Source organism: Cetorhinus maximus, chromosome 21, assembly GCF_964194155.1.
Source record: "Cetorhinus maximus chromosome 21, sCetMax3.hap1.1, whole genome shotgun sequence".
Taxonomy (NCBI): Eukaryota; Metazoa; Chordata; class Chondrichthyes; order Lamniformes; family Cetorhinidae; genus Cetorhinus; species Cetorhinus maximus.
In genome coordinates this window covers 84,991,844-85,014,956 of record NC_135899.1, presented here as the reverse complement: position 1 = coordinate 85,014,956, position 23,113 = coordinate 84,991,844, and the positions used below count along the sequence as shown (strand labels likewise).

The following is a 23,113-nucleotide window of genomic DNA, read 5'->3' as shown; positions in this document are numbered from 1 at the left end:
ACCATAGGTATGAAGAATGCCACCCCCAGCCATTGACATGGTAACACGCTATTCACAAATTACCAGATTTACTGAATTCAGTTTTAAATTTACCATAGTGATATTTGAACACACAACCTCGAACTTATATATTCAGTACCATAACCACTGCACTACTGAACAGTTAATCATAGAATCATTGAATAAAACAGCACAGGAGGAGATTCAAAACAAAAACAGAATTACCTGGAAAAACTCAGCAGGTCTGGCAGCATCGGCGGAGAAGAAAAGAGTTGACGTTTCGAGTCCTCGTGACCCTTCAACAGGATGAAGTAAAAATAGGATAGGGGTGAAATATAAGCTGGTTTAAGGTGGGGGGAGAGAAGTTGGGGGGGGGGTGGTTGCAGGGACAAGCAAGCAGTGATAGGAGCAGATAATCAAAAGATGTCACAGATAAAGGAACAAAGAGGTGTTGAAGGTGGTGATATTATCTAAGAGAATGTGCTAATTAAGAATGGATGGCAGGACACTCAAGGTACAGCTCTAATGGGGGTGGGGTGGAAAGACTGACAGGGCATTACAGGTATAGATTTAAAAATAATGGAAATAGGTGGGAAAAGAAAAATTTATATAAATTATTGGAAAAAACAAAAGGGAGGGGGAAGAAACGGAAAGGGGGTGGGGATGGAGGAGGGAGTTCAAGATCTAAAGTTGTTGAATTCAATATTCAGTCCGGAAGGCTGTAAAGTGCCTAGTCAGAAAATGAGGTGCTGTTCCTCCAGTTTGCGTTGGGCTTCACTGGAACAATGCAGCAAGCCAAGGACAGACATGTGGGCAAGAGAGCAGGGTGGAGTGTTAAAATGGCAAGCGACAGGGAGGTTTGGGTCTTTCTTGCGGACAGATCACAGGTGTTCTGCAAAGCGGTCGCCCAGTTTACGTTTGGTCTCTCCAATGTAGAGGAGACCGCATTGGGAGCAACGAATACAGTAGACTAAGTTAAGGGAAATGCAAGTGAAATGCTGCTTCACTTGAAAGGAGTGTTTGGGCCCTTGGACGGTGAGGAGAGAGGAAGTGAAGGGGCAGGTGTTGCATCTTCTGCGTGGGATGGGGAGGTGCCATAGGTGGGGGTTGAGAAGTAGGGGGTGATGGAGGAGTGGACCAGGGTGTCCCGGAGGGAACGATCCCTACGGAATGCCGCCGGGGGGGGTGAAGGGAAGATGTGTTTGGTGGTGGCATCATGCTGGAGTTGGCGGAAATGGCGGAGGATGATCCTTTGAATGCGGAGGCTGGTGGGGTGATAAGTGAGGACAAGGGGGACCCTATCATATTTCTGGGAGGGAGAAGGCGTGAGGGCGGATGCGCGGGAGATGGGCCGGACACAGTTGAGGGCCCTGTCAACAACCGTGGGTGGAAAACCTCGGTTAAGGAAGAAGGAGGACATGTCAGAGGAACTGTTTTTGAAGGTAGCGTCATCAGAACAGATGCGACGGAGGCGAAGGAACTGAGAGAATGGGATGCAGTCCTTACAGGAAGCGGGGTGAGAGGAGCTGTAGTCGAGGTAGCTGTGGGAGTCGGCAGGCTTGTAATGGATATTGGTGGACAGTCTATCACCAGAAATTGAGACAAAGAGGTCAAGGAAGGGAAGGGAAGTGTCAGAGACGGACCATGTGAAAATGATGGAGGGGTGGAGATTGGAAACAAAATTAATAAATTTTTCCAGGTCCCGACGAGATCATGAAACAGCACCGAAGTAATCATCGATGTACCAGAGAAAGAGTTGTGGGAGGGGGCTGGAGTAGGACTGGAACAAGGAATGTTCCACATACCCCATAAAGAGACAGGCATAGCTGGGGCCCATGCGGGTACCCATAGTCACACCTTTTATTTGGAGGAAGTGAGAGGAGTTAAAGGAGAAATTGTTCAGTGTGAGAACAAGTTCAGCCAGACGGAGGAGTGTAGTGGCGGATGGGGATTGTTCGGGCCTCTGGTCAAGGGAGAAGCAAAAGGCCCTCAGACCATCCTGGTGGGGGATGGAGGTGTAGAGGGATTGGACGTCCATGGTGAAGAGGAAGCGGTTTGGGCCAGGGAACTGGAAATTGGTGATGTGACGTAAGGTGTCAGAGGAATCACGGATGTAGGTGGGAAGGGACTGGACAAGGGGAGAGAGAAGGGAGTCAAGATAACGAGAAATGAGTTCCGTGGGGCAGGAACAGGCTGACACGATCGGTCTGCCAGGACAGTTCTGTTTGTGGATTTTGGGTAGGAGGTAGAAGCGGGCCGTCCGAGGTTGGGCGACTATTGGGTTGGAAGCTGTGGGAGGAAGATCTTCCTTCCGGACTGAATATTGAATTCAACAACTTTAGATCTTGAACTCTCTCGTCCATCCCCACCCCCTTTCCGTTTCTTCCCCCTCCCTTTTGTTTTTTCCAATAATTTATATAGATTTTTCTTTTCCCACCTATTTCCATTATTTTTAAATCTATTACCTGTAATGCCCTGTCAGTCTTTCCACCCCACCCCCACTAGAGCTGTACCTTGAGTGTCCTGCCATCGATTCTTAATTAGCACATTCTCTTAGATAATATCACCACCTTCAACACCTCTTTGTTCCTTTATCCTTGACATCTTTTGATTATCTGCTCCCATCACTGCTTGCTTGTCCCTACAACCACCCGCCCCCCCCCCCACAACTTCTCTCCCCCCACCTTAAACCTGCTTATATTTCACCCCTCTCCTATTTTTACTTAGTTCTGTCGAAGGGTCATGAGGACTCGAAACGTCAACTCTTTTCTTCTCCGCTGATGCTGCCAGACCTGTTGAGTTTTTCCAGGTAATTCTGTTTTTGTTTTGGATTTCCAGCATCCGCAGTAGTTTTTTGTTTTTATCAGGAGGAGATTCAGCCCATCATGCCTATACCTAATCTTTGGAAGAGTCAATTAGTCTCACTTCCCTGCTCTTTCACCAGAGCCCTGCAAATTTTTCTTTTGCAAGCATATATCCAATTTCCTTTTGAAGGTGCTGCTACCATTTTCATGGCGAAGATCAGCTACCTGATTCTATGTATAGAGAAAACAAAGTATATTTGAGCCCTACCAGCCCATCAATTATAAATGACATTGATCAGATCTTTGATTTCATTGCTCACCTGATGGGAAGTCTTGTGATGCAGTGAGTAGTGTTTTCTGTCTCTAAGTCAAAAGCTCTGGGTTTAGGTTCTACTCCAGGACTTGATGGCCATGGAAGGTGCATGCATAATGTGGCCAAACCGATTGACTTTCAGCTTGTAAATTCTTCCAATACCTGACGTCAGGCGATAAGAACGAGAGAGTCTCTTAGTCAGCCATTCTGCAGAATGCAACAGCAAACCACTGCAGTAGCTTACCAAACATAATCATGGACCAACATAAATCAAATGGAAGTCCATGGTTGCCAATGCCCTCTTAACACATGGTACCTGAAGTGAGAGAGGAACAAGTTGCTTTGTGTATTGAGTGCAATTCATGTTATTATAGGGGCAAGGGCTGATTCCAACATAAGGGGCAGAATTCTACAGCCCCGCCGCGGCAGGAGTGGGGCCGTAAAATGCGGCAAGCTGATCGACTTCGGACTGTAAAATCCAGTCGGAGTAAAATTCCACCCAAGGTCTTGTACTTCCGATGGATACCTAGTCTTCTGCCCAAGGAACTTACACAGGAAGATTTCTTCTTGCAGATCTCCTGGTTTATGTATAATGTCATATGGTGTCCTTAGCAGAACATTTAAATCATAACAAATTAAGATAATTATTATGGAAGATAACAATTACATTAATCAGAATCTGAGGAGTTCTAGATAAACTCATAACCCTTTTTTTTATTCATTGGATATGGGCGTCACTATCTAGGCCAGCATATATTGCCCATCGCCAAATGCCCCCTGTTCAGAGGGCAGTTAACAGTCAACCACATTGCTGTGGGTCTGTAGTCACATGTAGACCTATAGGCCATTTAGTGGTCATGATCAGACTTTTATTGAATTCAAATTTCACTAAATACTATGGTGGGATTCAAACCTGGGTCCCCAGAGAGTTAACCTGGGTCTTCTGGAATACTTGTCCAGTGACAATACCACTATGCCACCACTACCCCCATGTTAAGGGATAGGTCGATAAGAGATGCAGTGGCAAACATTTAAGGGGATATTTCAGAATATCCAGAACAGATACATTCCAACTAGTAAGAAAAAGTCCAAGGGATGGACAAAGCATCCGTGGTTGACTAGAAACGTTAAAGATAGTATCACACTTAAAGAAAAAGTACATAATTGTGCAAAGATAGGTGGAAGGCCAAAAGATTGGACAGAATATAAGGGACAGCAAAGGATGACTAATAGATTAATAAGGAGGGAAAAATTAGAGTACAAGAAACAGCTAGCCGGAAATATAAAACCAGATAGTAAGAGTTTCTACAAACGTTTTTAAAAGAAACGAGTTAACAAAGTGAACGTTGGCCCTAAAGAAAGTGAGTATGGAGAATTGATCATGGAAAACAAGGAAAAAGCAGAGGAACTGAACAGGTATTTTGCATCAGCCTTCATTATAGAGGATACAAGTAACATCCCAGAAGCAGCTATAAATCAGGAAATGGAAGATAGGGAGGAACTCAGGAAAATTACAATCACCAGAGAAGTGGTAATGCATAAATTGTTGGAGCTGCAGGTTGACAAGTGCCCGGGTCCTGATGGACTTCATCCTAGGGTCTTAAAAGAGGTGGCCAGTGAGAAAGTTGATGCATTGGTTTCATTTTCCAAAATTCCCTAGATTGGGGAAGGTCCTATTAGATTGGAATATAGCAAATATAACTCTATTATTCAAAAAGGGAGGGAGACAGAAAGCAGGAAACTACAGGCCAGTTAGCTTAACATCTGTCATAGGGGAAATGTTAGAAGCTATTATTAAAAAAGCTTTGGCAGGGCACTTGGATAAGACCAAAGTAATCAAGCAGAGTCAACATGGTTTTGTGAAAGGGAAATCATGTTTGACCAACTTATTGGAGTTCTTTGAGGAAATAACATGGGCTTGGATAAAGGTGGATGTACTGTACTTACATTTCCAGAAGGCATTTGATATAGTGCCACACCAAAGGTTATTGCAGAAAATAAAAGCTCATGGTGTAGAGGGAAACATATTGGCATGGGTGGAAGCTTGTCTGGCTGACAGGAAGCAGAGAGTAGGCATAAATGGGTCTTTTTCAGATTGGCAAGATGTAATGAGTGGTGTGCCACAGGTATCAGTGCTGGAACTGCAACTGTTTACAATTTATATAAATTACTTGGATGAAGGGGCTGAAGGGACGGTTGTTAAATATGCTGATGACACAAAGATAGGTAGGAAAATAAATTGTGAAGAGGGCATAAGGACACTACAATTGATTGAGTGAGCAAAGATCTGGCAAATGGAGTATAATGTGGGAAAATATGAAATTTTCCATTTTGACAGGAAGAATAAAAGAGAAGCATATTAGCTAAATGGTGAGAGATTGCAGAGCTCTGAGATGCAGAGGGATCTGGGTGTCCTAGTGCATGAATCACAAAACACTAGTATGCAGGTACAGCAAGTAATAGAATGTTATAATTTATTGCAAGGGGAATTGAACACAAAAGTAGGGAGGTCATGCTTCAGTTATGCAAAGCACTAGTCAGACCATATCTGGAGTACTGTGTATAGTATTGGTCACCTTATTTAAGGAAGGATCTAAATGCATAGGAAGCAGTTTAGAGAAGGTTTATCAGACTAATACCTGGAATGGGCAGGTTCTCTTATGAGGAAAGGTTGGACATGCTAGGCTTGTATCCGCTGGAGTTTAGAAGAGTAAGAAGCGATTTGATTGAAGCACATAAGATCCTGAGGGGTCTTGACAGGGTGGACGTGGAGAGGATGTTTCCTCCTGTGGGAGAATCTAGAACTAAGGGTCACTGTATAAAAATAAGGGGTCATCCATTTAAAATGGAGACGAGGTGAAATTTTTTCTCTCAGAAGGTCGTGAGTTTTTGGAACTCACTTCCTAAAAAGATGGTGGAAGCTGAATCTTTGAATATTTTTATGGCAGAGGTGGATAGATTCTTGGTAAGCAAGGGGGTGATAGCTTATTGGGAGTAGGTGGGATGCAGATTTGAGGTTACTCAAATTTAAGGGGAGGTGATGGTGTAGTGGTATTGTCGCTGGACTAGCAATCTAGCGACCCAGGGTAATGCTCTAGGGACCTGGGTTCAAATCTCACCACAGCAGGTGGTAGAATTAAATTTGAATTAAATAAAAATCTGGAATTAAACCATTGTCAATTGTTGTAAAAACAACACTAATGCCCTTTAGAGAAGGAAATCTGTTGGTCTGGCCTGCAAGTGATTCCAGACTCACAGCAATGTGGTTAACTCTTAGAATGGGTAATAAATGACACCTGCATCCCATAAACAAATTTTTAAAAAACTATCAGATCAGCCATGATCTTATTAAATGGCAGGGCTGAAGCCTGCTCCTTGCTCATATGTTTGTATGGCGCTATCAGATTCACTTGACAGTACAAAGACTGCGTTTCACCTTCAGATGACATTCAATTTCATTTTAATTTTAATAGACTTTAATTGAAAAGTTTATATGAAGTGCATATTGTCTGAATCTTTAAACATTCACTTAAGCAGAATATACTTCTTAGAGTCAAATGCACTATGTCAGTCTTGTTATGTTATCCTGAGTAGTGTCAGAGTCAAGCATTTAGTTGATACCAGCTTTCAAAACAAACTGATTATGCAGTCACTTCACAGAGAATAATATTGAGTGTTTGGTTGTTAAACATATGGCAAAGATTAAAGAATTTCATGCTGGACTGGATCCAGTTGTCGTGGTCCATGTAGGTACCAATGATATAGGCAGGACAAGGAAGGAGGTTCTCATAGTCAGAATGAGAAGCTAGGTACCAAATTAAGAACTCAAAAGGTAATAATCTCTATTATTGCCAGAGCCACGTGCAGATTGGCAAAGGGCAAATAAGATGAGAGATGAACGAGTGGCTCAAAGACTGGTATGGGAGAAGAGGGTTCCGGTTTGTGGGGCACTGGGACGAGTACTGGGGAAAGGGGGGGGTGTCTGGACCGTTCACCAAGGATAGCATTCGTGTCAGGAAATCAGGGCTCAGGAGATCAGGATGTAGAATCGGTTTGGGTGGAGATGAAGAATAATAGATTGATACCTGGAATGAGCGGATTGTTTTATGAAGAAAGGTTAGACAGTCTGGGCTTGTTTCCACTGGAGTTTAGAAGAGTAAATGGTGACTTGATTGAAGTATGGTATTGACAAGGTGGGCATGGGAAGGATGTTTCCTCTTGTGGGTGAGTCCAGAACTAGGGGGCACTGTTATAAGATTAGGGTTTGCCCTTTTTCAGGACAGAGATGAGGAGAAAATTGTTCTCTGAGAGTCGTGCATCTTTGGAATTCTCTGCTTCCGAAGGCGGTAGAGGTGGGGTCATTGAATATTTTTAAGGTGGAGGTAGATAGATTCTTGTTAGGCAAGGGAATCAAAGGTTATCGGGGTAGATGCGAATATGGACTTTGAAACACAAACAGATCAGCCATGATCTTATGAATAGCGGGGCAGGCTCGAGGGGCCGAATGGCCTACTTCTGCTCCTATTTCGTATGTTTGTATTTTCCATCTGGGGACAGGAAACAGAGACAAGGGCTCTTTCCAGGCCCTGAACCTGCCCGCAAGGGGAATCATTGGGATTTTCACTGGGTGCCTTCCTAATTGGCATGGAGACAGGTTCACTGTCCAGTTAAGGATGGTGGGTACTCTTGAAACTGGAGAGCCGATCAGAAGTCTTGCAGTTTGAAAGGGGCAGCAAGCTTTTCAATTAAAGTCTACGCTGCATTAAAATTAAATCAGATTTGTTTTGAATGTCATCTGAAGGTGAAATACAGTCTTTGTAGCATCGTGACTCTGATGGCTCTATACAAGGATTATGAGTTTATCTTGCCTTATGATGGGGCCTCTTCAGATTCTGACTAATGTAATTCTATCTTTCATAGTAATTATCTTAATTGGTTATGATTTAAATGTTCTATTGCTTTCTGATGGCTCAAAGGATAAGCACACCATATGGCATTATATTAATTCACACAAAATGGAGATGCCCTCTCTCCAACATTTTTAAATCCAGACTGTTAATTTCATCATCAATTGGAGCTCTCTCATTAATGGGGGGAGGCAATGGCGTAGTGATATTGTTGCTGGACTAGTAATCCAGAGACCCAGGGTCAAAACCCGCCATGGCAGTTGGTGTAATAAAAATCTGGAATTAAAAATCTAATGATGACCATGAATCAATTGTTGTAAAAATTCATCTTTAGGGAAGGAAATCTGCAATCCTTGTCTACATGTGACTCTTAAATGCCCTCTGAACAAGGGCAGTTAGGGATGGGCAATAAATGCTGGCGTAGCCAGTGACACCCACATCCAATGAATAAAAAAACACTGTTTTGAATCCACCAAAAAGGATGTCAGAAGCCCTGAAATTACATTGCACAAGTGCTAACTTAATCACGTAAAATTAATTTCTAGGTTAAAACAGCGTTCATATACACACACACTAAAATATTTGTAGTCTAATGATTCATACAACATATTTCAGGGTCAAGATATACAGCGTGTATATATATATATATATATAAAATGTATAATATATACTATATAATAAATAGTTATGAATAATATATATAGTTATGACCACAGCAGACGTAGAGGGAGACTTGGCTTACTGGCCATACCCTTTTTTTTTGTATTCTGAAAATGAGAAGAAAACATACTGACTGATTTGTGTTTCTCTGCGGATGCTGCCCGAGCTGAACGTGTAAAGCTTTTATCTGTATTTGCATCATAGCAATCATTCTGAATTAGCTGTATCTGATTCTAAACAAAGGAAATATAGTACTTTAGCACTGAATCAACTGGTGGGCGAAACTGATATTTATAGGGAGGGAGTTGGGGGGGTGGTGGTGGAGGGGGGATGGTGCTGGGTCATATTGGCAGGAAAGCCTTGATGTGTGGGTAATGCGGAGGTCCTGCTGAATTTAATGGAATTTCTTTATCCACTTCCTGCCAGCAGCTGATTGGATTGAGAGGGGAGGCATGTATTGGAAAGCCAGAGTTAGGGAGCAGAGAAGGGAGGTGGTGATGGGATGGGGTGGGGGGCGGGGGGGTAATATTGAAGGCCAGGGAGGGGTTAAACGTGGAGGCAACCCAGAGGCCAAGGTGGGACATCGTGGAGGCTGGGGGATGGTTGGCTGGTCACAGGGATGGAAGCAGGTTAAGCTGGGGGAGTGGAGAGGAAGCACTCTTGTTCCTCCTGACCACAAATGGTGCTGGAAAACCAGTTACCTGCTGGATCTTGCCTTTCCTGCCTCCAAAGCCCTGGAAACGCAGCCTGCAGATATTAAAACTGCAAGTCTATAAAATATGAGGCCTACAGACTCATTAGAATATTTAAATGATTTACCCCATCATCGTTAAAACCACAAGTTTTTTTAAAATTCATTCACAGGATGTGGGCTTCGCTGGCTAGGACAGCATTTATTGCCCATCCCTAGTTGCCCTTGAGGAGGTGGTGGTGAGCTGCCTTCTTGAGCCATTGCAGTCCATAAGGTGTAGGTACACCCACAGTGCTGTTAGGAAGGGAGTTCTAGGATTTTGACTCAGCGACAGAGAAGGAACGGTGATATATTTCCAAGTCAGGATGGTGAGTGACTTGGAGGGGAACTTCCAGGTGGGGGTGTTCCCATCTATCTGCTGCCCTTGTCCTTCTAGATGGTAATGGTTGTGGGTTGGTGAATTCCTGTGGGTGCATTGGAGCGGGGTTGGGTTCACATTTCCAATTTTGGAAATTTTAACTCACCCCACACCCATTCTGGGGCATTCAAATTCCCAGTGCGTGGAACACCACTTAGTGGTGTGACATTCAATACCTTTTTTTTAAAACCAATGAACTTAGATTGGTATAGGAGTTTCCATGGTATTACATTATAGACAGATTGGTACAGAATAGTTCACAAGAAAGAAACAAATTACAATATTTGAGGCAAATATGTTTATATAACAATACTCTTAATTTCTCTGATTTAGCACTCTCCACATTGGGATACATCTTACAGTATATGAGTAACTTGAAACACAAGTGGCAAGTGTAGCAAACTTGGGAGGAAAGAGGTCACTTTGGATCGATATCAACTGACCCAGAAATGAAAGCTCAATTCTGGAAAAATTTGCGAATCAGAGATTGATTGCTATGGTATTACCACTGTATCATGCAACTACTGGGATGGTAGAAGAACTACTAGATGGAGTTTTGCCTCTGTTCGACTAGAAATCCCTATGCCCAGTTACATGGAAAATATAGATGTATTATACTGAAGGATCATGTTTCACTAACAAGAAAGGGTTGAATTTTTCCTTTCAATTCACAGTAGACAATCTAGTCTGGTTTCACTCCCATGTGTGAAATTTGACTAAGTTATTGAGAGACATTAGTAAATAGTTAATGAAGCAATGCCGTCTGATTTCTGCTGAACTGATGCTAGTTGCTGGTTGATCTCTGCATTCCAACAATATAATTCTGATCTTAAACACTGTGCTTCAAATATTTAAGGACCCTTGTATCTACTCTGAGGTGGCCGTGTTGTAGGAAGCTAAGTTTTATTTTAGGGTAAATGTCCTTTAACCAAAGATCTAATTTGCAAGTTGATTAAGTAATAGAACCATTATGACAAAAAGCAGGAAGAATGTTACAGCAACATCTTGCTTTTACATAGTGCCATTAATGTGGAATAATGTCTCAAGTCACTTCACAGAGGCAAGAGAGAAATTATCACTGAGCCATAGGAGAGGCACCCAAAAGCTTGGTCAAAGAGATGGCTTTAAAGCGGGTCTTAAAGCAGGAAAGGGAGTGGAGAAGCATAAGCCTTTTAGGAAGAGAATTCCCCCAAAAGAAAAGTGTATCGATATGTAAGGGAAAGATAGCCTGAGATATCCCACCCTGAAGTCTGAATTGGAAGGCACAGAGAACAGAATGGAAATTAAAGTGTTAAATAAAAGGACCAAAAAGTAACTCGATAGAGCAGTTACAATCTTCAAGTGTAGGTCTGAAAAGTTAAAGAAAAAGCAGAAGGATACTTCAGATTGTAATAGTTGCTTATCACTTTATTGAAAGTTCCCACTGAGAGCCGAATGGGTACATCCACATTATTAAATTATAGAATGCAGAAACTGCCAAATTTGAACCCAGCCTGTGTTGAGAGAGCTGATCTGAGCTGGGCAGCAATCATGGCCTCAGAATTGGCCGAAGTTCCAGCATCGACTCAATGGGCCAAATGTCCTCCTTCTGGACAATGACTCTATAAGAGCACTTGGCGAGGAAGTTGAAAATGGGCCAGGCCACACCCTTCGTCCAGATCACTCTAGTCACCCCTGATGGAAAATGCCTGTGTGTAGAGATTAGATCCATGGGTAAACTGATACTCATCACCAAATGCAGAAATAAAAGTATGGCTGAGATACTGTAGATGTTTCTGGAACTATAACCCTCAGCAAGAATCAGTGACTTCAGGTGAGGAGGTGAAATGAGAAAATACGTAGTAAAAAAATAGAAATCAAAATAGTGTGAAATGGCTGAGTAAAGTTAACTCCTTTCTTCATTCTTTCACCAAGGGAATTCCTGTGCCCCTAAAACCTAACATCATCGCTGAGAATGAAGCAGTGCCGCCAAGCTTGAGAAAATCCTTCTCCATACAATCTGTACAAGCTGCTCCTAATGAATATACAAAAACACAAAAGGGGGAAACAAAGATGGCTCCAGAAGCCCCTGAAAGTAAGTCGAGATACTAGAAAAGGATTCTTTTTAGTGAGTTCTAATTGTTCTTTTCAGGTGTTTATAAGGAGATTTGCTTTTCCAGTTGTGCAAAGCAAATTAACATCAACCGGATTCACATACAAAGCTGCCCTGTGCTGGCTGCTTGGAGAAGTTAGTTGACAAATTCCAAACTCTAGTTGAGAAATTAGCCATTGAAACATAGCAACAAAAATCGCCTGTTCAGTTAGCTTGTGGTGACGCTAATCGATCATTTATTGTCTCCATGCCATTGTTAATTAGGTCTTCTGCTTCTGGCTGAGAAGTCCTAGATTCAAAATTTTGAGACTCGTCAACAAATGACAGACAGCAAGTAATATTAACTATGTCTAACTATTAGAAAATTTGACACTTTATTAAATTAATTTAGTGTGAATTTATGAAAAACTTGGACGTTTACTGTGGCACATATAACAGATAATAAATGTTCCATAAAGCATGCTGTTCATTAAATACGCTCCAATTGTTGTCAATCAATTAGTGGTTAGTGGTTCACAGAGGGAGCCTTTTCATATACTGCACTCATTCAATTGTGGATTAATAAAGTTTGGGTTAGCACAGGCTGGCTGTGCAGAGATCTTTGAGCCCACTTTGTTACATTGTAAAATCTATTCAGGCCCCACAAACTAGAGGTATTGTAATTCAAGAGGGGGTTCTGAAAGTTCCAAAATGCCCATTTCAAATATTACACTCGCCTATAGAGAGCAACCACTCAGTTCTGTTTTATTCATTCAAATGATATGGGCATTGCTGGCAAGGCCAGCATTTATTGTTTATCCCTATACAACTGAATGGCTTGCTAGGCCATTTCAGAGGGCAGTTAAGAGTCAACCACAATTCTGTGGATCTGGAGTTACATACAGAACAGGTATGGCTATTAGAGTTCTTTCCCTAAAGGACATCAGTGAGCCAGATGGGTTTATACAACAATCCAATAGTTTCATATAGCTTTTTAAATCTCAGATTTACTTTACTTAAGTGCTATGGTGGGTTTTGACCTCAAATTTTTTGCATCATTCATCTATACCTCTGTATTACGAGTCCAGTAACTTGACCACTATGCTACCATATCACCAAGTGTCAGCAGTAGTTTACACTTGCTTCCCATTCTTTACACAGTGCAGGTTTTTACAATGAATCCAGCATGGATAAATTAACAATTAACTTCCTGGAATTAATCTGCCTTTATTCTGTAACCTTTAATACCATTACCTTACAAAAATCTCAGTTCTGAAATTTACCATGAACCTAGTCTTGACAGCTTTTTGAGAGTGTTCCAGATTTTCACTCCCCTTCATGCGAAGCACTTTATGACATCACTCTTGAACAGCCAGGTTCCAATTTGAAGATTATGCCCCTCTTTTTCTGAACTAGGGGAAACGGTTTCTTTAAAGTGACCCTATCAAATCCTTTAATCATCTTAAATATCTTCATTTGATCACCCCTTAATCTTCCATGTTCATGGGAACACCACCAGCTTGGTCAATGCAATCTGTCCTCATAATTTAATCCTCTTAGCCATGATATCATAGTAGGAAGGACAGTTCGCCCTGAGGAGTTAGCTCAGGAACTACAAAATATAGCAGGTTAAATTTAATTAAGCCAAGTTAGTGCATGTGAAGGAAAAAAAAAGGTGAGATACATACTTCATAGACAGTGTTGAAATAGCCAAGGATGAAGTTAAGAGATCCAATGGTTTTGGTGTACGCAACACAACCAACCATTGCAAAGGAACAATTAACACAACAAATAGAATGTTGAACTGTACAGTTAATCAGCAGGACGCAAGTCAAAAGGAAATCATTCACAGTGCCCTGGTCAAACTATATCTTGGGTATCGTGTTGAGTTCTAAATGTGAAGACATATGAGTGCTGGAGGTAGTCCAGAGAACAATAGCAAGGCTGATCCCTAGAGCTGGAAAACTGAGGAAGAAAAACTGGAGAAATTTGAGCTTTTCAGTGTTGAAATGATTGACTACTGATGTTACAGAAATGGGTAAGGTAGAAGACAATTAAAAAAGATGGGTATGGAAAACAATTCAAACCAAACTATAGTAATAAGGCAGGTTCAGAAGTATAGGTAATGCCATTTTAAAAATTGTGAAGAAAATTTAACTTCCTTCCTAATGCACTTTGTTCAGATCACCAATGAAGTCAGATAGTTTACAATTTTAATATTTTCTTATCCTCTTTCCTTCACTGAAATGACAGAGGAATCAGATGATGACAGTGATCATGACTACGAACAGATAGAAGAAGGATTTGCCCTGATGGCTTTGCAGAAAGTGAAAAGATGGGCGTTTTAGTATTTGCAAAACCAGCTGAGCAGCCTGGTGGGTAAGTACAACAATGAATGTGAATGAACAATAAAATAAGAAAATGCTGGACTTGTGTAGTATGTCTGCTGGCTACTGAAAAGAGACAAGCTAATTCTTCAGAGAATGACTCTTCATCTGAACTGATAAAGAGGAAAGCAAAGATTCGCCATGTAGTTGATAGTGGTGAAGAGGATAGATGTTGTCTCCAGAATGAATATCAATGGTTTGGTTGAGTGGGCTGAAAAGTGGCAAATGGAATTCAATCAAGAGAGTATGAGGTAATGCATTTGGGGAGGGCAAACATAGAAAAGGAATACTCAATAAATGGGAGGATATTGAAAAGGGTTAAGGAAGTGAGAGACCTTGGAGTGCATGTCCACAGATCCCTGAAGGTGGATAAAGGTGGTAAAGAAATATATAGAATGCTTTCCTTCATTGGATGAGGTATTGAATACAAAAGCAGCGATGTAATGCTGAAACTGTATAAAACATTGGTTAGGCCACAGCTGGATTTTTGTGTACAGTTCTGGTCACCACATTACAGGAAGAACATAATTGCTCTGAAGGCAGTAGAGGAGATTTACAAAAATGTTGCCAGGGCTTGAAAATTGCAGCTATGAAGAAAGATTGGATAGGCTAGGGTTGTTTTCCTTAGAACAGAGGAGGCTGAGGGGTGACCTAATTGAGGTGTATAAAATTGAGGGGACCTAGATAGCATAGGCAGGAAAGACTTGTTTCCCCCAGCTGGGTTTCAATTACCAGGGGGCATAGATTTAAAAGTGTTTGGTAGAAGGATTAGAGGGAACATGAGGAAAAACTTTTTCACCCAGAGGGTGATGGGCATCTAGAATTCGTTGCCTAAATTGGTGATTGAGGCGAAAATGCTTAACTCATTTGAAAAAAGTACTTGGATCTGCATCTGAAGTGCTGTAACCTGTAAGGCTATGGACCAGGTGCTGGAAAGTAGGATTAAAAATGAATGGTTAGCTTTTTTTTTCTCTTTTTAAGGCTGGCGAGGCACAATGGGCTGAGTGGCCTCTTTCTGTGCCTTAAACTTTCTTTGGTTTTAACATTACATGCGCAATTGTAGAGAACTGGCATAAGATCCTCAACCTGAAACACTAAATCTGTTTCTTTCACCACAGATGTTGCCTAACTTGCTGAGTGTTTCCAGAATTTTCCCTTAGATGTGCACTGCCTGTAATCTAGATCTCAGTCAAATCATAAATGTATAACCTGTTTACAAGAAATATCATGCTCCAATTTTTTGTGCACATTAGAGACCAGAGGAAAGTATGCCCAATATGTAAGCAATCGGCACATTGTAATGCTGCAATCCATGTCATCATTCAATCAATAATGCAGTCAAAACAATGCAATAAATAATGCAGCTATACACAAGCCAGTCCAAATTCTAAGATAGGTTGCTGGTTTCAGGTGAAATTTGGGAAGATTGCATTAAAAACTTAATAATAGAGGAATACTTTTGTAAGAAGGTTTTGTATTTCGAAGTTATGGTTGGCTTGAATACATGGAAAAGGAGGAATTGGAAAGGCTTGTGTGGAGCTAACAAATCAGATTCAAGTACTTCATTTTAACCTAGTGCAACATTCTGGCAATAGTACTGAGGACTTGTGCTCCAGAACTAGCCGCACCCCTAGCCAAGCTGTACCAGTACAGCTACAACACTAGCATCTACCTGGCAATGTGGTATGTCCTGTCCACAAAAAGCAGGACAAATCCAACGCAGCCAATTACCGCCCCATCAGTCTACTTTCGATCATCAGTAAAGTGATGGAAAAAGTGCTGTTGTCAGTGCTATCAGGCAACACTTACTCAGCAATAACCTGCTCACTGATGCTCAGTTTGGATTCCACCAGGGTCACTTGGCTAGTAACCTCATCATAGCTTTGGTTCAAACATAAACAAGAGAGCTGAACTCAAGAGGTGAGGTGAGAGTGACTGCCCTTGACATCAGGCAGCAGTTGATCAAGGAGCCCTAGCAAAATTGAAGTCAATGGGCATCAGCAGGAAAACACTCCACTGTTTGGAGTCATACTTACCACAAAGAAAGATGGTTGTGGTTATTGGAGGTCAATCATCTCAGCCCCTGGACATGACTGCAGGAGTTGCTCAGGGTAATGTCCTAGGCCCAGCAATCTTCAGTTGCTTCATCAATTACCTTCTCTCCATCATAAGGACAGAAGTGGGGATGTTCACTGATGATTACAGAATGTTCAGCACCATTCATGACTCCTCAGATACTAAAGCAGTCCATGTCCATCTGCAGCAAGACAAAGTATCCAGGCTTGGGCTCATAAGTAACTTTCACGTCACAAGTGCCAGGCAATGACCATCTCCAACAAGAGGGAATCTAACCATCATCCCTTGACGTTCAATGGCATTACCATCACTGAATCCCCCACTATCAACACCTGAAGATTACCATTGACTAGAAACTGAACTGGATCACATAAATACTGTGGGTACAAGAGCAGGTCAGAGGCCAGGTATCCTGCAGTGAGTAACTCACCCCTTGACTCCTCAAAGCCAGTCCACCATTTACAAGGTACAAGTTAGGAGTGATGGAATACTCTATATTTGCCTGGATGAGTACAGCTCCAACAACACTCAAGAAGCTTGACACCATCCAGGACAAAGCAGCCCACTTGTTTGGCACCTTTTCCACATTCACTTGCTCCATCACTGACAAACGGTGGCAGCAGTGTGTGCCACCTACAAGATGCGCTGCAGAAACTCACCAAGGGTCCTTAGACAGCACCTTCCAAACCCACAACTGCTACCATCTAGAAGGGCAAGGCAGCAGGTACATAGGAACACCACCACCTGGAAGTTCCTCTCCAAGCCACTCACCATCCCGACTTGGAGATATATTGCCGCTGTTCCTTCAATGTCACTGGGTCAAAATCCTGGAACTCCCTCCCTAACAGCACTGTACCTACACCACATGGACTGCAGCTGTTCAAGAAGGCAGCTCCTCACCACATTCTCAAGGGCAATTAGAGCTGGGCAACAAATACTGGCCTAGCCAGTGATGCCTACATCCCATGAGCAAATTTAAAAAACACATGTACATGCATTGCGTCTGTTTCAACTAATCAACAAAACAAAATAGGCAATAGCCGTTCTCTGGTTAATTCCCCAGGGCAATGCCTTAACCAATCAGAGTCTACCTGCCTGGTTTAAATTTAAACAAAGCTTGGTAGTTAACTGTCAGTCATCAGTTAACTAGTGCATTCTCTATGGCAATGGCAATGCCTCTAGTAATCAGAGTCCAACCAATTAGCACTCTCTTCTCATGAAGTATAATTTGTTGTTGTTTACATTTGGTATTCTTGCGAATTGTCCTGATGAGTACAAAATAAAAGCCTCGACAACATGTCTCTTTTTTCAGCAATTCTGAACCTTTTCTTTGACAATTCATTATCTTGTTCTACTTTTTCCACTCATCCTCCTAATCTCAGGTTACGTATTTATCGTACTTAATTTCCAAAATCCAAATCAAGCAAATTTGCTGGTTTGATTGAGACACAATCAGGAAGCAAGCTAAGAAACATTCTAAAGTATCTTTCCTACTTTGACCACATACAATCATGGAATAGTTAAGATAACCTATTATTATTACCTATTGTCCTTGCATATCTCTCCAAAGTGTCTGCAGATGTCCTCCATTGTCTGGAGTTTTGCGATTTGTAAAGCACACCAAAAACGTATGCAGTTTTCTTTCCTATTGCATAACTCTACCCATTTGGATTTTGTCTTAATACAGCCCCCAGAACATCCTTACATTTAATACTGTTATATTCCTTTATTAAAATAGTCACGCCACCCTCTTTTTCCACCTGTTTATTGCTCCTTAAAATTTTATATCTATAATTAGGAACGTTACTTAGGTCTTACCTAGTAAATACTTGCATGAAGTAATCATTTAGAATTATATTATCAGTTCTTACTCCGTTTCAATCCGATTTGATTCCATTAGGAATCTCTATTCCTCTTCGATAACACTTTTACTATTACAATGGAAGAATTTCTTATTGCTGTATTTGCACAACTGACCAAATTTCTAGTTCCCTCATGCCCCTCTGACTGCCTTTTGGAGTTTCCAGTATTCTTCCCCGGGGTTTTCTTCAACTTTCTCCCAATTGGTTCCCCCAACAAATATGAGTTCAAGACTAATATTTTGCGTATTATCTTTGTAACTAAAGAGAATGGTTAAAGCAAATAGTTTGATGTTTAGCGGTAGTCGAATGGTTTGATGTTTCGTGGAAGTCAAATGTCGATCAATGTAACAATAGCTTTCTACTAGCATTAGAAAGGCTACCTGACGCCTCCAGATCAGAAATTTTGCTTAACTGTTGTACTAGACTACATTTTACAATCCGCCTGAATTCCATAGTCTATATTTGGCTGAGTTCCAGTGATTAACATTTAATTTATCCACTTTCAATTTTTAAAATAATTATTTTTCGTTTTGCTTATCGCTCCCTTAGGAATCAAGGATGAACAACTTGTTCAGGAACCTGCTTCCAGCTGACTACAAGCTTAGCTTCATTGATATAAAACAAATCGTCCAACCCAAAGTACTGTATTACAAAAGAACTGTTGCTTTGGAAAGAAATAAAATACATCTTTTGAAGATGGATCAAAGAAAAATAATCAACTCCCATCCCAGAGCCTGTTGCAGATTTGAAAATAATGTTTGCTGAATGGTGACAGATTAACACATTGAAAATCAAAGCCATTGTGATGATTCTTTCACCCAGCTGAAACTCATGTATCTGTTGTGTGCACATGGCTGGTAGTACTGCAAGGTAAAAAAATACATTGTTATATTAATTCATTATAAAGGACATTGGGAAATTACCAATGTTTGCTTTGTTCCCAGGGGGATGGCTGCTTCATGCTGCTGGTTATTGTAATGAATCAAAGTCAACCAGAATGTTCATGTAAGCTAGCTTATGACAATTCAACTCTGCAGTCCGTCATATCCAGTTATAAATGGCGGTGGATAACTAAAAAGCTAACTGTAAGAGGAAGCTCCCCAACATCCGATCCTCAATGATGGGAATGCCCAGCACTTCAGTGCAACAAACAAAGCATTTGCAACCATCTTCAGCCAGAAATGCCAAGTGAATGATCCATCCCAGATGCCAGTCTTCAGCCAATTTGATTCACTCCACATGATATCAAGAAACAGTTGAAGGCACTGGATACAGCAAAGACTATTGGCCCTGACAACATCCCAGCTGTTGTCATGGTGCTCCAGAAATAGCTGTGCCCCTAGCCTAACTGTTTCAGTACAACTACAACGCTATCATCTACCAGAAAATGAAGAAAATTGCCCAGGTATGTCCTGTCCACAGAAAGCAGGACAAATCCAATCTGGTCAACTATCACCCATCAGTCTCAATCATAGCAAAGTGATGGAAGGTGTCATTGCCAGTGCTATCAAGTGGCACTTACTTCAGCAATAACCTGTTCTTCGATGCTCAGTTTTGGTTCCACCAGGGGCACTCCGCTCCACAGCTCATTACAACCATGGTGCAAACATGAACAAAAGAGCCAAGTTCCAGAGGTAAGGAAAGAGCGGCTGCCTTTGACATCAAAGCAACTTTGACTGACTGTGGTATCAAAATTGAAGTCAATGGAAATCAGGGGGAAAGCTCTCCATTGCAGTCATATCTAATACAAAGAAAGTTGATTATGGTTGTTGGAGGCCAATCACCTCAGCCCTGGGATATCGCTGCAGGATTTCCTCAGGGTAGTGTCCTAGGCCCAACCATCTTCAGCTGGTTCATCAATGACGTTCCCTCCATCCTAAAGTCAGAAGTGGGGATGTTCATGGATGATTGCACAGAGTTCACTTCCATTCTTCACTCCTCAGATACTGAAGGAACTCAAGTCGCATACAGCAATTCCTGGAGAACATTCAGGTTTGGGCTGGTAAACAGCAAGTAACATTCACAAAACACAAATGCCAGGTAATGGCCATCTCCAACAAGAGAAAATCTAACCATCTCCCCTTGACATTCAACAGCATTACCATCCAACAGCATTACCATCATTGAATTCCCCCACCATCAATATCTTGGAGGGTCACCATTGACCAGAAACTGAACTGGGCCGGCCATATAAATACAGTGGCTACAAAAGCAAGTCAGAGGCTGGGAATTCTGAGGCAAGCAACTTACCTCCTGCCTCCCCAAAGCCTGTCCACCACAGGCACTCTCCCAGGACAGTGCCTCACCGATCCTCATAATTTGTTAGAGAAACGATTGCTGGACTGTTACCTGATCCTGCACACCTCTTTGGCCACTAACACCCACAAATGTGATAGAGCAGCCTGAGCCTGTATGACAGAAAGCATGAATCTCATGACCTCTATCTGAGCTTTCACTGCAAAACTGAGATGTTGAATGGCTTTCCCTTGTGCTACATTGGAAGCTAAGACAGTAACCAGAAGACGCTGCATCTCAGCTGGGTCCAAAAGTGCCATCTTGGAGTTAGCCACCAGTTCCATACCAGAATAGATGGGCTACAAACTCTGCATGATGCCCTGTGCTACACTGAAGTCAGACCCCTCATTTTTCTCTCGACAGTGAAAAAAGGCTCTGTGCAAGGGCTACCAACGCACCAAGCATGGCACCAAGTAAGGGGAGACAATAGCGTAGTGGTAATATTGCTGGACAATTAATGTTCTGAGGGCACAGATTCAAATCTCACCATGGCAGCTGGTAGAATTTGAATTCAATTAATAAAAAGTCTGGAATATTAAGCTAGTCTCAGTAATGGTGACCATGAAATCATTGTTGACTGTTGTAAAAACCCATCTGGTTCACGAATGCCCTTTAGGGAAAGAAATCTGCCATCTTTACTTGGTCTGGCCTACATATGACTCCAGACTCACAGCAATGTGTTTGACTCTTACCTGCCTCTGAAATGGCCTAGCAAGCCACTCAGTTCAAAAACAATTAGGGATGAGCAATAAATACTGGTCTTGCCAGTGATACCCACATCCCATGAAAAAAGAAAAAAAGCAGCACAATGTGCATGTTTATCAGTGCTCTCCTGTAGGCCACCCCACCAAACTCCTCCTATGAAACCCACTGCATGGCACCTACACATTCACAGGCACTGAAACAACAAACAACACTCCTCCAAAGCGATTAAATGCAACAACTAGCATGGTACGGATATTACTGGCCAATCCTAGTCTTTGCTCCGTTGAACCCAGCTAGGACAGCAATGGATGCACAATTGGTCCCAGTATCCAAGGAAATCTTATTCAGTGCTCCCATTTCCTGATCACCTCCAATAACGTACTTTGGATTAATTGAAGGGAGCGGTGGACACGTATGAAAGGAGGCAGTGGACAAGGAAAAGATGAGGCTCAGATTACCACCTGGGTTTCAAAGTAAAAAAAAAAGTCACTTCAGTGAAGCAAAATCTGCAAAAACATATTTCAACATGAATTAACTTTCTAGGAGAAAAAAAAAATGGAAGGCCAAAGATAACTATGCAGAGAACCATTTATAGATTCATGGATCCAGCTTTCTTAAAATTTCAAAGGTTGACCAGGTAACACTGAAGTGGGGTTGGAATGAGAAAGAGTTCTGTGATACAACACTTTCCGAACAAGAAAATTAACAAAAGGGGGAAGGGGAGTAAACGCTCACACAGTTCCACATTTCATAAGTGGTTTATGTATAAGAAGTAGTAAATAAAGTTAACTTGTTCTATATTATTTTTGTGTTAAGGCCATTCCTTCCACAGACTGCATGGCTAGCACAAGCAGTCTGGTTGAGCATGGTACAGCTCACAAGACAATACTAAAATCTTTCCCTGAACTCCCTTCAACACACATCACACAGAACATAAAACATTCACACTGACTGTAGCTATTTAACAAATATGCCTCATCAAAAAGGAATTCTGACAATCTCTACCAATCAGCTTTAAATGGACATTTGATGAATATGCAATGAGATTTCTTTTTAACTGCAATATCTGATGCTATTCAGGATATGTATTAAGTGTATTTCTCTCATTGTCATTGTAGATGCAATTAGAGCACTTTATAGAAAAACCAAACAGCTATGAAAGCTGATGATCAGTAAATAAAAACTATCAAAGTAAACACAATAAAGCCTAATATTTGCAAGCATTAATCCTTTTTAAATGACAAGTTGATTCAAAAATAGCATTTCAACCCAACTCTTTAAAACAAAGGTTAGACAGCTTGCGCAATCCTTATTGCACTTGAAATGGCCAAATACTTGCAATAGCCTTAACTAAAATTTGATACATCATAAAATTTACATAGTAAATTGAACTCATGTATAATTAACTCTATAATTTAATTTATAACTCTATAATTCTTAAATACATAAAATCTTGAAGTTCCATTCCTACATGTACAGGACATTTGATATACATGACTGCAAATTACACGCACAACTAGATTTTATGACAGTCACCACAATGGGTTTTTAGTGACAAACAGTAAATATTGGTTCGATATACAATCCTAAAGGTTTTTCCTCCTTTACAAAAATATGGCTTTTAGTAAGCATGAACATATAGGTCCAGATCTTCCAATCAGGATCGGAAACCCTATTTCTGAACCTGATCGGACAAAAAAATAATACACACTTACCTTTCTCCCAATTTTCTGAACAATCTTCCAATGGAGGTTCGTTCAAAACTGGCTGCACAGAAGCCATGCCCTCTTTTTATGGTGCTAGCTGCCATATTCCAGTAAGTAAGCCTCCAAAGGCTCCGAAACTAACAGTCTTTTGGAAGGTGCCGAGGAGCAGGGGAAACTTCCTGGGCAATTCCCGGAGTTCTCGCATTAAGGCTTCCAAG

At 41.4% G+C, this 23,113-nt stretch overlaps 1 protein-coding gene across 1 annotated transcript in view; it reads left to right on the top strand.

Moving 5' to 3' along the window:
- themis2 (thymocyte selection associated family member 2) overlaps window positions 1-21,989 on the top strand; it is a 91,106-nt gene extending 69,117 nt beyond the window's left edge. The window contains exons 5-7 of the mRNA XM_078567338.1: window positions 11,708-11,867; window positions 14,118-14,243; window positions 18,739-21,989. Coding sequence (XP_078423464.1) covers window positions 11,708-11,867; window positions 14,118-14,212 — 255 coding nt within the window. The 3' untranslated portion in view covers window positions 14,213-14,243; window positions 18,739-21,989. The remainder of the gene's footprint in view (window positions 1-11,707; window positions 11,868-14,117; window positions 14,244-18,738) is intronic.
- The last annotated feature ends 1,124 nt before the right edge of the window (window positions 21,990-23,113 follow it).